The 12,500-nt window shown below is 42.9% G+C and overlaps 1 protein-coding gene across 1 annotated transcript in view; it reads right to left on the reverse strand.

Moving 5' to 3' along the window:
• Positions 1-8,144: 8,144 nt before the first annotated feature.
• Positions 8,145-12,500, reverse strand: part of LOC311243113 (fibroblast growth factor 14-like) — a gene marked incomplete at both ends in the record, with an annotated part of 309,922 nt that continues 305,566 nt past the window's right edge. Inside the window, 4 exon segments of the mRNA XM_084332206.1 lie at positions 8,145-8,293; positions 9,137-9,226; positions 9,229-9,304; positions 9,310-9,333. Coding sequence (XP_084188332.1) covers positions 8,145-8,293; positions 9,137-9,226; positions 9,229-9,304; positions 9,310-9,333 — 339 coding nt within the window.

Genomic DNA, 12,500 nt, shown 5'->3' on the forward strand with positions numbered 1-12,500 from the left:
CTTGGTATCTGCTTCTAACCCTACTAATCCCAAATTAAAAATATGTATAGTTCTAAAAGGTATACTTTGTATACCCGTTATGTATTCTACTATATAGTATAGTATACTACTATACTAGTTTACTTTCAGTTACAGATTACCAACAAAGTATAATCAGTAAAGTATTCCATTGGATTTATCCAACACAGTAGTATATGATTACTTTTTGTTGTTACTTTTAGTACAGCACAGTAGTGATTGGTTACCCTAAAGTACAGTAGTGATTGGTTACACTAAAGTACAGTAGTGATTGGTTACACTAAAGCACAGTAGTGATTGGTTACACTACAGTACAGTAGTGATTGGTTACACTAAAAATACAGTAGTGATTGGTTACACTACACCTACAGTAGTGGTAGCTTACTCTCAGTACCTTGTTTCTTGGGGATTCTTTTAAAAGGTTGGAATACTCTTTCCCCTTCTTTTTAACAGATTAGTCATGTTTTTTTGTAATCAGGGTAATGTAATCCTCCAACATGTAAAAGTAATCTCATTTCTACATTTAAAAACAAACAACGTTTTTTCTTTTTTTACTGTAACCGGTACAGATTTGTCCTGTTTTTTGGAATCAGGGTAATGTAATCCCCCAACATGTAATCCACTACTATCCAAACTCTGGTCTCTTTTGTTAACACACCCACATAGCAAATATACAGTCTGGTCCAGGGACATACAGTCTGGTCCAGGGACATACAGTCTGGTCCAAGGACATACAGTCTGGCCCAGGGACATACAGTCTGGTCCAGGGACATACAGTCTGGTCCAGGGACATACAGTCTGGTCCAGGGACATACAGTCTGGTCCAGGGACATACAGTCTGGTCCAGGGACATACAGTCTGGCCCAGGGACATACAGTCTGGTCCAGGGACATACAGTCTGGCCCAGGGACATACAGTGTGGCCCAGGGACATACAGTCTGGTCCAGGGACATACAGTCTGGTCCAGGGACATACAGTCTGGCCCAGGGACATACAGTCTGGCCCAGGGACATACAGTCTGGTCCAGGGACATACAGTCTGGCCCAGGGACATACAGTCTGGCCCAGGGACATACAGTCTGGTCCAGGGACATACAGTCTGGTCCAGGGACATACAGTCTGGCCCAGGGACATACAGTCTGGTCCAGGGACATACAGTCTGGCCCAGGGACATACAGTCTGGTCCAGGGACATACAGTCTGGCCCAGGGACATACAGTGTGGCCCAGGGACATACAGTCTGGTCCAGGGACATACAGTCTGGCCCAGGCCAATATAAGTATCTCAAACCCATGTAGAGACTTGACAACATGAACCAACACCTTCATGTGAAAACACAACATTTGAAACACTGTTACTGTGCACACGGCACCACAGATCTACCACAGTCCAACACAACACTTCACACGGTGCCTCTGGGCTCAGCGAGTGGCCATGTCGCTCCTCCTGTCCTCGGGCTGAACTGACCACTGAGCAGCAGGAGCAAACAACTGCTGCCTGCTGATGGACACTGTCGTCCAAAAGTTACTGATTGGCAGCCGTAGGGCCTAATGGAGATACAGCTGTGGGCGGGACATATAGCAATGCTAATATGTGATAGGTTGCCGGTGGATGATGTCACCCAACGTTTAGTTTGTACTGACTCCACCAAGATTGAGGAGACCCTTACAACACACAGTATCACGGTATTGCCAAAGAAATCACTACATGCCTACAATGATGGTTGTGAACAAAGTATTATGGAAATATCATGATATTACCATCAGCATCAGTTTAAATACCATGATATTACCATCAGCATCAGTTTAAATATCATGATATTACCATCAGCATCAGTTTAAATACCATGATATTACCATCAGCATCAGTTTAAATACCATATTACCATCAGCATCAGTTTAAATACCATATTACCATCAGCATCAGTTTAAATATCATGATATTACCATCAGCATCAGTTTAAATACCATGATATTACCATCAGCATCAGTTTAAATACCATGATATTACCATCAGCATCAGTTTAAATACCATGATATTACCATCAGCATCAGTTTAAATACCATGATATTACCATCAGCATCAGTTTAAATACCATGATATTACCATCAGCATCAGTTTAAATACCATGATATTACCATCAGTGTCATAGTTTCAATACCATGATTTTTTTTTAAATCTTTATTTCGAACATGTAAATACAAACAATATAAAACAAAAACAAATCATTGATCTATAGCAAAAAAAATAAAAAATTAAGATTTACATGTTCGAAAAGGATATTACCATCAGTGCCATAGTTTCAATACCATGATATTACCATCAGCATCAGTTTAAATACCATATTACCATTACCAACTGTTCACTCTACTGTCGGTCCAACCGTTCACTCTACGGTCGGTCCAACCGTTCACTCTACGGTCGGTCCAACCGTTCACTCTACTGTCGGTCCAACCGTTCACTCTACTGTCGGTCCAACCGTTCACTCTACGGTCGGTCCAACCGTTCAATCTACGGTCGGTCCAACCGTTCACTCTACTGTCGGTCCAACCGTTCACTCTACGGTCGGTCCAACCGTTCACTCTACTGTCGGTCCAACCGTTCACTCTACTGTCGGTCCAACCGTTCACTCTACGGTCGGTCCAACCGTTCACTCTACTGTCGGTCCAACCGTTTGCTCTACTGTCGGTCCAACCGTTTGCTCTACTGTCGATCCACACGTTCACTCTACTGTCGATCCAACAGTTCACTCTACTGTCGGTCCAACCGTTCACTCTACTGTCGCTTCCCAGGTCATAGAGAACAGATGGAACTCTGGGTAGGAACACGGTTAGCCTCCCGTCTCCACAGCTACAACCCCTGTGTTTGGGTCCCAGTGAACAAAAACACACAGAGGGGCGGGGCTAGCGGAGAGGCGGGGCTAGAGATCTGTACGAAGTCCACTGTGGTTATAGAATCACAAACCAACAAACAGATAGATAACAAAAACAAAACAATGAACAGGCAGAGATAGTATTTGGTAACAAACCGGGTCATTATGAAGTACACTCTCTCTCTCTTTCTCTCTCTCTCTCTCTCTCTCTCTCTCTCTCTCTCTCTCTCTCTCTCTCTCTCTCTCTCTCTCTCTCTCTCTCTCTCTCTCTCACGTGAAGTGTGGACATAGTGTGAATGGACACAGTTTGTTGACTTTAAGGCTTGCTGCTGTTCAGGTCTATTGCCCTTGTGTGGTGTTCAGGTCTGTTGCCCTTGTGTGGTGTTCAGGTCTGTTGCCCCACTGTGTTCCTTCACTGTCTGCACCTTGTTTCATTTATATTATATACACTGTGTTCCTTCACTGTCTGCACCTTGTTTCATTTATATTATATACACACTGTGTTCCTTCACTGTCTGCACCTTGTTTCATTTATATTATATACACACTGTGTTCCTTCACTGTCTGCACCTTGTTTCATTTATATTATATACACTGTGTTCCTTCACTGTCTGCACCTTGTTTCATTTATATTATATACACACTGTGTTCCTTCACTTTCTGCCTCCACCTTGTTTCATTTATATTATATACACTGTGTTCCTTCACTGTCTGCACCTTGTTTCATTTATATTATATACACTGTGTTCCTTCACTGTCTGCACCTTGTTTCATTTATATTATATACACTGTGTTCCTTCACTGTCTGCACCTTGTTTCATTTATATTATATACACTGTGTTCCTTCACTGTCTGCACCTTGTTTCATTTATATTATATACACTGTGTTCCTTCACTGTCTGCACCTTGTTTCATTTACATTATATACACTGTGTTCCGTCACTGTCTGCACCTTGTTTCATTTATATTATATACACTGTGTTCCTTCACTGTCTGCACCTTGCTTCATTTATATTTTTCCATAAGAAAATATTAGATATAAGCTAAAAATGATGTATTCCATTCATGTCTTGATTATAATGGAAGACATCACATTTGATCACAAAGACACAAATAGCACTTCTATTCATAAATGTGATCCATCAGAGGTAAATGGCAAATATTAACCATATATGCTGTCTAGATTGCTTGTAATTGAGATAACGTTAACATATGTTAAGTCTTTTTACATGAATTGTTATGGCTTTATTGTTTTAAAGTCCACCAGTGAACACTGGTATCCCTTTTACACCGGCCAGGCGGTTCCTGAACGTAATCTCGCACCGGCCGGCGCGTTCAGACCGGGATTAATTGATTCAGAATGTGACAAATCGGTGCTCAGCTGGCACCGGAAAATAGTTGGTTTTTCCTCGCGAACCGTGACATCATCAGTGGGCGTGTCATATTCTAGGCTGTGAAGACAAGTAGTAGCGAGTCAGCGCGCGAGCACACACACAAAAGAATACACGCACACACACGCTGTATACGTTTGAAATGAATCGTTCCAGCAAAGTAGGCTTCTATTATTCGAATGACTTGTTTTAATGAGTATCATATACAGTGATGCCACTAACGCGTTACTAAGTAACGCGTTATTGTAATCTGATTACTTTTCCCCGAAAATAGTAATCTAACGCGTTAATCTTTACAAGCCAGTAATCTGATTGCAGTTACTTGTCCAAGTGGCTGTGCGTTACTATTTCGTTACTATCTCATCATAATGCAGGCGGAATGCAGTATTTTCTTTCGTTTTCGACAGTCAAATATACGTTTGGAAAGCTTTTCCTTGTATTGGGGAGTGACGTCACAGCACGCAACCTCGCGTGTTGAGCCATGCTGGTGGGCGCGGCTGTTATTGTTATTATCAGGCTGACCTGCGAGCTAGCAGGGAGACGCTCGCGCTCGTAATGCTTTCTTGGACTGGAAGTTCACTAGTCTACTTAACGTTTGTGTAAGCTAAGCCGGGTGAAAAAAACATTCACTTTGCGGAGGAAACAAAATACTGTCTACCGCATATGGAATATACAGCACAGCACGACCATCGACTTCTACAGGACTCGGAGCTGCACCAGCCAAACAGTATGTTCCACCTTTGAGTTAAACATCTTTTGCATTGCACTATTCATGAACATGGAACATGGAACACCATACTGCAGTATGTAGGTTGTCAGTAGCACACTGACAACACTGCAGTATATATATTCCCTCCCCGCCGTATGTATATTTCCCTCCCACCCACCCACCCCCTCCTAATGTACAGTCCCCTCCCCATCATATGTATATACTCTGTCAGGATCTAGGGGTAACAGTACTGTATATTTGAATACCGCTTATGTCACAAATGTATCAGTACTAAATACCTATATGTCCCTATGCCATAAATGTCATGTATGTTGTGTATGTCATAAATGTCTATATGAATTGAAAATGGGGGACCCTGATGGAAACAAGACAAACGTCTTTCTCAGGTCTGCATCCCCTTAACAATTGTATGTATTGAGCCGTACTGTATTGTACCCATTCTGCAATCTGTTAAATAAAGTTTTCATTCATTCATTCACACAATAATAAATAATAATAACGTAGAACCATATCTGAATGGGGCAGGCCTCAAAGGTAGGCTACATATCAGCCTACATGTGGTGTTATTGACCATTTATCTTTTGTGAAATCTATAGATCTATAGATAGCAAGATAGGCCTACCTGCCCTATTAGTACATTTTACTCAAACTGAGTACATTTTACTAATTTTTTTTTGTCATTCTTATGTTGTGGCAGCAGCAGGGAGGACGACTTCGTAACCTAGTTACTTTCAAAGTAACTAAGTTACTCTGATAATCAAGTAATCAGTAAAGTAACTAAGATTACTTTTTAAAGGAGTAATCAGTAATCAGATTACTTTTACAAGTAATCTGTGGCATCACTGATCATATAGTAGTAAGTCCTACTGTAGAACATGACATATTAGCATGACATCTGATTTATTAATGCCAATAATGGGCGACAACCGCAATTGGCACTTGAAAAGTGTAAATGATGGATTAGTCAGTAGCAATTCATGATGGCCTGTTTAGCTCAGCTGGTTAGTGTGCTGCCTGTGGAGTGTATGTGCCAAGTTTAAATCTTGGTTACCTTTTTTTTTTTTTTACGTTAATAAATGTATCCACTCTTGATAAGATAAGATATTCCTTTATTGATCCCCTTGGGGGAATTCAGGCATCATAGCAGCATGGGGGATGGGGGGGTACAGGTAGTAAAAACTACACAAGCAGTGTAAACAAATAAATCAATATAATTTACCATTTACTAACTGAAATATACAGTATTCACAGTATTACAGTATTCACATAAGGTGCAGTATGCATAAGGTAGTGTTATTGTCCTTTTTTGGGACACCAGAGTGGATACATTTATTAACGTTACAAAAAAGAAAAAAGAAGTAACCAAGATTTGAACCTGGCACCATACACTCCACAGGCAGCTCACTAACAAGCTGAGCTAAACAGGCTGTCATGAATTATTACTGACTAATCCATCATTTACACTTTACACCATTATTGGCATTAATAAATCAGATGTCATGCTAATATGTCATGTTCTACAGTAGGACTTACTACTATATGATACCCATTAAAACAAGTCATTCGAATAATAGAAGCCTACTTTGCTGGAACGATTCATTTCAAACATATACGTGTGTGCGTGTATTATTTTGTGTGTGCGCTCGTGCGTTGAGGCTCGCTCTCCACGCATTATTTTTACCTGAGTAACACCCCCGTTGATGACGGAGACGGTGGAATGTTGGAGTTTCTGCTTAAATGGGTGTAAACGCGGGGTGGTTCGCCAGAGAGCACCAAGGTTCAGAGGGTTCAGAACGGAGCTGGAGCTTGAACCGGAGCCTGGCCGGTGTAAAAGGGATATGGGGTGTTGAGTAACAAAAACAAGAACCACCCAAGGGTTTAAAGAGAACACCACACAAGGGTTAAAGGAGAACACCACACAAGGGTTAATAAGCAGAACACCACACAAGGGTTATAAGTAGAACACCACACAAGGGTTAAAGGAGAACACCACACAAGGGTTAAAGGAGAACACCACACAAGGGTTATAAGGAGAACACCACACAAGGGTTAAAGGAGAACAACCCCACAAGGGTTTAAAGGAGAACACCACACAAGGGTTAAAGGAGAACACCACGCAAGGGTTAATGCACCTTCACTTCTAAAAGTGGACTTTTTGTAAAGATAATACTAGGAATGCACCGATACCACTATGATTCCCTGATCCAGATTTAATGGATAATGTAGACCTTGACTATTTATTTATAGACATAAATGCCATCCATCTATTCTCCATTAGAGAGAAATAACATTTGTTATAGATGGCTATGGTATTGTGATGCTTGGCTGTTTAAATGCAGACCACCTGGCCTCAGACTTCAGACAGTTTCAAGTGTGACATTTACAGGTTAACAGGTGCTACTCGAGAACAACACCAACAGCAGCACTAATGAGGGAAACTGCACCTGAATTTAGATGGCTTTGAAAATGAGCTCCAGCTACATCAGAGAGAGAGAGAGAGGAGAGAGAGAGAGAGAGAGAGAGAGAGAGAGAGAGAGGAGAGAGAGAGAGAGAGAGAGAGAGAGAGAGAGAGAGAGAGAGAGATACAAGAGAGAAACAGGGTGGAGTTTGGTTGAAGCTTGTAGGTGTTCGGTAGTGTGTGTGTGTGTGTGTGTGTGTGTGTGTGTGTGTGTGTGTACTTATATGTAGCCGTCAGCAAGCAAGGCTACTTGACAGACAGGTGAATCAGGAAGAGGAGGTGGAGCCTCATTCTCTCAGATTGTCAGAAGTTTGTTGTTTTTATAAAAGGCATTCCGTACGGTATAACGAGGTCCAGCTGGCTGGCTTCAGTTTGCTTCAGCCAGTTACCCTCTTCTTCCTCCTCAACACCCTCCCCCCCAACCCCCCCCCCCCCCCCCCCCCCCCACCCAACCTCATCCTCCTCTTCCCCGGTCCTCCACTGGGGATGTTGTTACCCCTTGGTCCCGACACACTGCATCCGTCCAATCAGAAATGAGGGGAGGCGGGACGTGGACTCACTTCTGACCAGTCGGAGCTCAAAGATTTTTCTTTTTCTTAGTGCAGCGGCAGGTAAGTGGGAGGAGTCTCTGGCTACTTCTCGTCTCTGGTTGGCCAGGGGGAGAGGAGGGGGCGGGGTTATGTTGCCTTCTTGTCGGGCTTGTTGATTGGCTTGCCGCCGTTCATGACCACCTTCTGGCTGGTTGTGCTCTTGGAGGGCGGGCCTGCGGCAGAGGACTTGGGAACAGCGCCGATGTCGTGAAGCGATGGTTCTCTGTACATTGTGACTGTAGAGAGGAGAGGAGATATAATCACCTTCTATAGGTTTAGTCAATATATTCACCTTCTATAGGTTTAGTCAATATATTTACCTTCTATAGGTTTAGTCCTATATATTTACAATTCTATAAGTTTATTGTATTTAATGAGCTTCTATAGGTTTAGTCTATACATTTACCTTATAATAGGTTAGTCTATATAGTACCTTCTATAAGTTTAGTCTACATATTTACCTTCTATGGGTTTAGTCTATATATTTACCTTCTATAGGATTAGTCTATATATTTACCTTCTATAGGTTTAATCAATATATTCACCTTATATAGGTTGTGTCTATATATTTACCTTCAATAGGTTTAGTCTACATATGTACCTTCTATAGGTTTATACATTTAAATTCTATAGGTTTATGTAGTCTATATATTTACCTTCTATATGTTTAGGTAGTCTATATATTTACCTTCTATATGTTTAGGTAGTCTATATATTTACCTTCTATAGGTTGAAGTAGTCTATATATTTACCTTCTATAGGTTTAGTCTACATTTCCCTTATATCCCACCCTCGCAACAGCCAGACTACAGTCTTCCACTAAGCAGGGAAATGCCGGCGAGACCTTAAAGCCATGCTTCCTGGTCAGCTTTACGAAATCCATGTCACCGTGACAGCAGACAGCTGTCTACGGGAACACTGACAACACTGACAACGCTTGACTTGACTTGACTTGACTATTTCCCTTCTATATGTTTAGTCTATACATTTCTACAAGTTTAAGTAGTGTATATATTTCCCTTCTATAGGTTTAGTCTATACATTTCCCTTCTATAGGTTAAAGTAGTGTATACATGTACCTTCTATAGGTTTAGGTAAGAAGTGTGCAGCTGGCTTGGTCTTCTTGACGCGGTTGCCCTTCATGGCCTGGCCCTCCTTGTTGAGGCCAGGTACCAGGCGCGGCCAGACTCCTGCTGGCGGTACAACATGGAGCTGTAGATCACATAGTAGTTCTCAAACACCGACTCTTAAACTTACACTCCGCTGTGAACAGCTCCTAGAGAGAGAGAGAGGGGGGGTGGAGAGAGAGAGGGGGAGAGAGAGAGAGAGAAAGAGAGAGAGAGAGAGAGAGAGAGAGGGGAGAGAGAGAGAGAGAGAGAGAGAGAGAGAGAGAGAGAGAGAGAGAGAGGAGAGAGAGAGAGAGAGAGAGAGAGAGAGAGAGAGAGAGAGAGAGAGAGAGGTGAGAAAATAAAATAGTAGTTATCAAACACTGACTCATTAAATTTACACTGCTGTGAGCAGAGAGAGAGGGCAGAGAGAAAGAGGGGCAGAGAGATAGAGAGAGAAAGTGAGAGAGAAGGGCAGAGAGAGAGAGAGATGAGAAAATAAAATAGTAGTTATCAAACACTGACTCATTAAATTTACACTGCTGTGAGCAGAGAGAGAGGGGCAGAAAGAGAGGGAGAGCAAGAGGGGCAGAGAGAGATAGAGAGAGAAAGAGAGAGAGGGGCAGAGAGATAGAGGGAGAGAGGGAGAGAGAAGAGATGGAGGAGAGAGAGGGGGTGGGAGAGAAAGAGGGGGGAGAGAGAGAGAGAGAGAGAGAGAGAGATTTTGATTTTATAAAAAACTTTATTTTTACTAAAACTACAAATGATGCAACAAACCATTCAAATCAATACTTTACAACTCACAAAAAAACAAAAACAAAACAAAACAAAACAAAAAACAAACAAAAAAACAAACAAACAAAAAAATCAATTAGGGACAACAATGCTGAAACCGAACTAAATTGTCATTTGAATTTTCCCCCATGGAAAAAAAACTCTAAGTGATCTAAGGTTCTGGGTGCATCAGAGAGAGAGACACCGGAGAGGCACTGTAGAAACTGTAGTTCTGAGAAAGCGTCCTAGCTTCACCTTTCCCTGTGTGGTACAACACAACAGGTCTTTGTGTGTGTTTGACAGGCCCCAGTCAAATCTTTCCTGTGGAGAAACAGGGCCGCCTCATCAGATGACCCTCCTCCTTCAGCCTTATCATGTGTGCTCCTAAAGTCACCAGTCGTATATCACAGGGCATCGATGATGTCAGGGGCTGAAAAGAGAGCAGGGGGACTGAGATGCTCTCTGGACTGACATCCTTATTAGACAGTCTGTTACCCGTGCCACCCTGTCCGAGGCCTCCTTCGTCTTCCTGTTCAGACGCCGCTCCAATATCACCTCCAGCTCCCCCGTGCGGAGACTGGCAGCCCAGTGACTTCCCATCGAGCAGACTGAATCGAGAGCTCAAGTCCCTGATGTAACCCATTCCGAACATAGGGCAGAAAACAACCAGCAAAGGCAGCTTGGCCACCATCCTCCGAGACTGGATCTGGAAACCGTTGAGGTCGGTGTAGAACGTGTTGAGCCCCACAGTCATACCTTCCAACCCTTGAACAAGGTAAAGGTGCTGGTAACATAAACTGATTTCAGAGAAAACATCCCCCTGGTGACTCTGATGAGAGGTTGCTGAAGGAGTATGGCGTGGCCTTCCCATCGGGCATGAACCGATACGCTCCGCTCCTGTCTCTGCTGGACATGGTTTCATCCCACAGAAACTGGACCTCAACCTTGTGTCCCGACCCGCCCTCCAGAAAACGAAAATCCTCCATAAGCCCAGTCTTCACATAGTTCCACAAATGTATATGAGTATACTTGATGATCAAAAAAGTTTCAGCCTCCTGGCCCCGGTAGCGGGACACCTTGTAATGTTCAGACCTAAGTGACAACACACCAGTCCGTCAATTTGTTAAAACTCATATTCTGCTTCCTGGTGATGCCAGACAGCGCCTCACTGACACAATAAATAGACATACCTAAAACTGGGACCTGAGGTAGGAAGTCAGTGAGGTCAGGGAGCAAAAAAAACTCTCTCCATGTCCCTTGCCCCATACAATAAACAAAAAAAATTCCACTCTAAAAACACTTCTCATTTAGAAATAAAAGAGTAAACAAAAAAACAAAAAACAACAAAACTATACTGATTCCACTCCGTCCTCCACCTTTCTGAGTCCCGCTGTACCTTCTGTAAAAATTTTTTCATCCTGTATATCTCTGTTTCAGCAAAACGTCCATCTCCTTGAAACCTCATATTTTTCCTAGCTGACAAAATAAAAAACTCCTTATCTGGAAAGAAATGTGCTATCTCTACCCCCTTCCTGTTTTTTGTCGTCCGTAAAAACATTCTCATCGCCTCCAATGAATAGCAATCATGATCGGTAACTGCAGATGCATCACTCTCATATTCCTCATCATCATCAGCGCTTACCTCCGACCATGTACTCTCTTGTGTACTCTGTGTACTTATTCGTTTCTACCCCCCCCCCCCACATTTTCTTCCCCACCATTTTTTCCATGTACTGCGTCTCCTGCCTTTCCTACGCCTTCCCCGTTTTTATCACTTCTATCTGGTACACTAGCCTTCTCAGACGCCTCCCCACCACCCCTCTTCCCCTGTTCCCCCCCCCCCTCAACACCTTGATTCACACCCCAAGCTGTCCTTCCTTTCTTTGTTGCGCTCATCCAGCATTTGCCCCCTGCTAGGCCCCTCCCCAGGGCAGGCTTGTCTTAGATGCCCCTCTTTTCCACATCCAAAACACTGCATATTCTGAGTTGTTGCATAAATAATATACTCAAACCCGTCTATTATTACTTTAAAATTAACATCCAACTCGTCCTCACGTTTGTTCATAATAATGAACGTCTGCCTTCTGTGAGAAACTACATGCTGTAATTCAGGCGCTTTACACCCAGAAGACATCTTCTTTAATGGAGATACAATCTTCCATATCTGGCGAGTTCCCTCAATATAAGCTCATCGCCTATCAACGGGGGAACATTTGCCAATGTCACCTTTTTCGCAGGTGTTGTGAGCGGCATCACCGACACAAACGTTTCATTTATGACCAACCCGTCCGTTATCAGTTTATTTACTTTAATCAAATCATCCACAAAGAATACGACACCGCCGTTCATCCTTGCCGCAGATTTAACGCTCGGAGCGCCCACCACCCTCGCAACAGCCAGACTACAGTCTTCCACTGAGCAGGGAAATGCCGGCGAGACCTTAAAGCCATGCTTCCTGGTCAGCTTTACGAAATCCATGTCACCGTGACAGCAGACAGCTGTCTACGGGAACACTGACAACACTACCAGCCCACCACCAACACACAACCAGTAAAAAAAAACA

The sequence above is a fragment of the Notolepis coatsorum genome (genome assembly GCF_963971535.1).
Source record: "Notolepis coatsorum genome assembly, chromosome: 1".
Classification (NCBI taxonomy): domain Eukaryota; kingdom Metazoa; phylum Chordata; class Actinopteri; order Aulopiformes; family Paralepididae; genus Notolepis; species Notolepis coatsorum.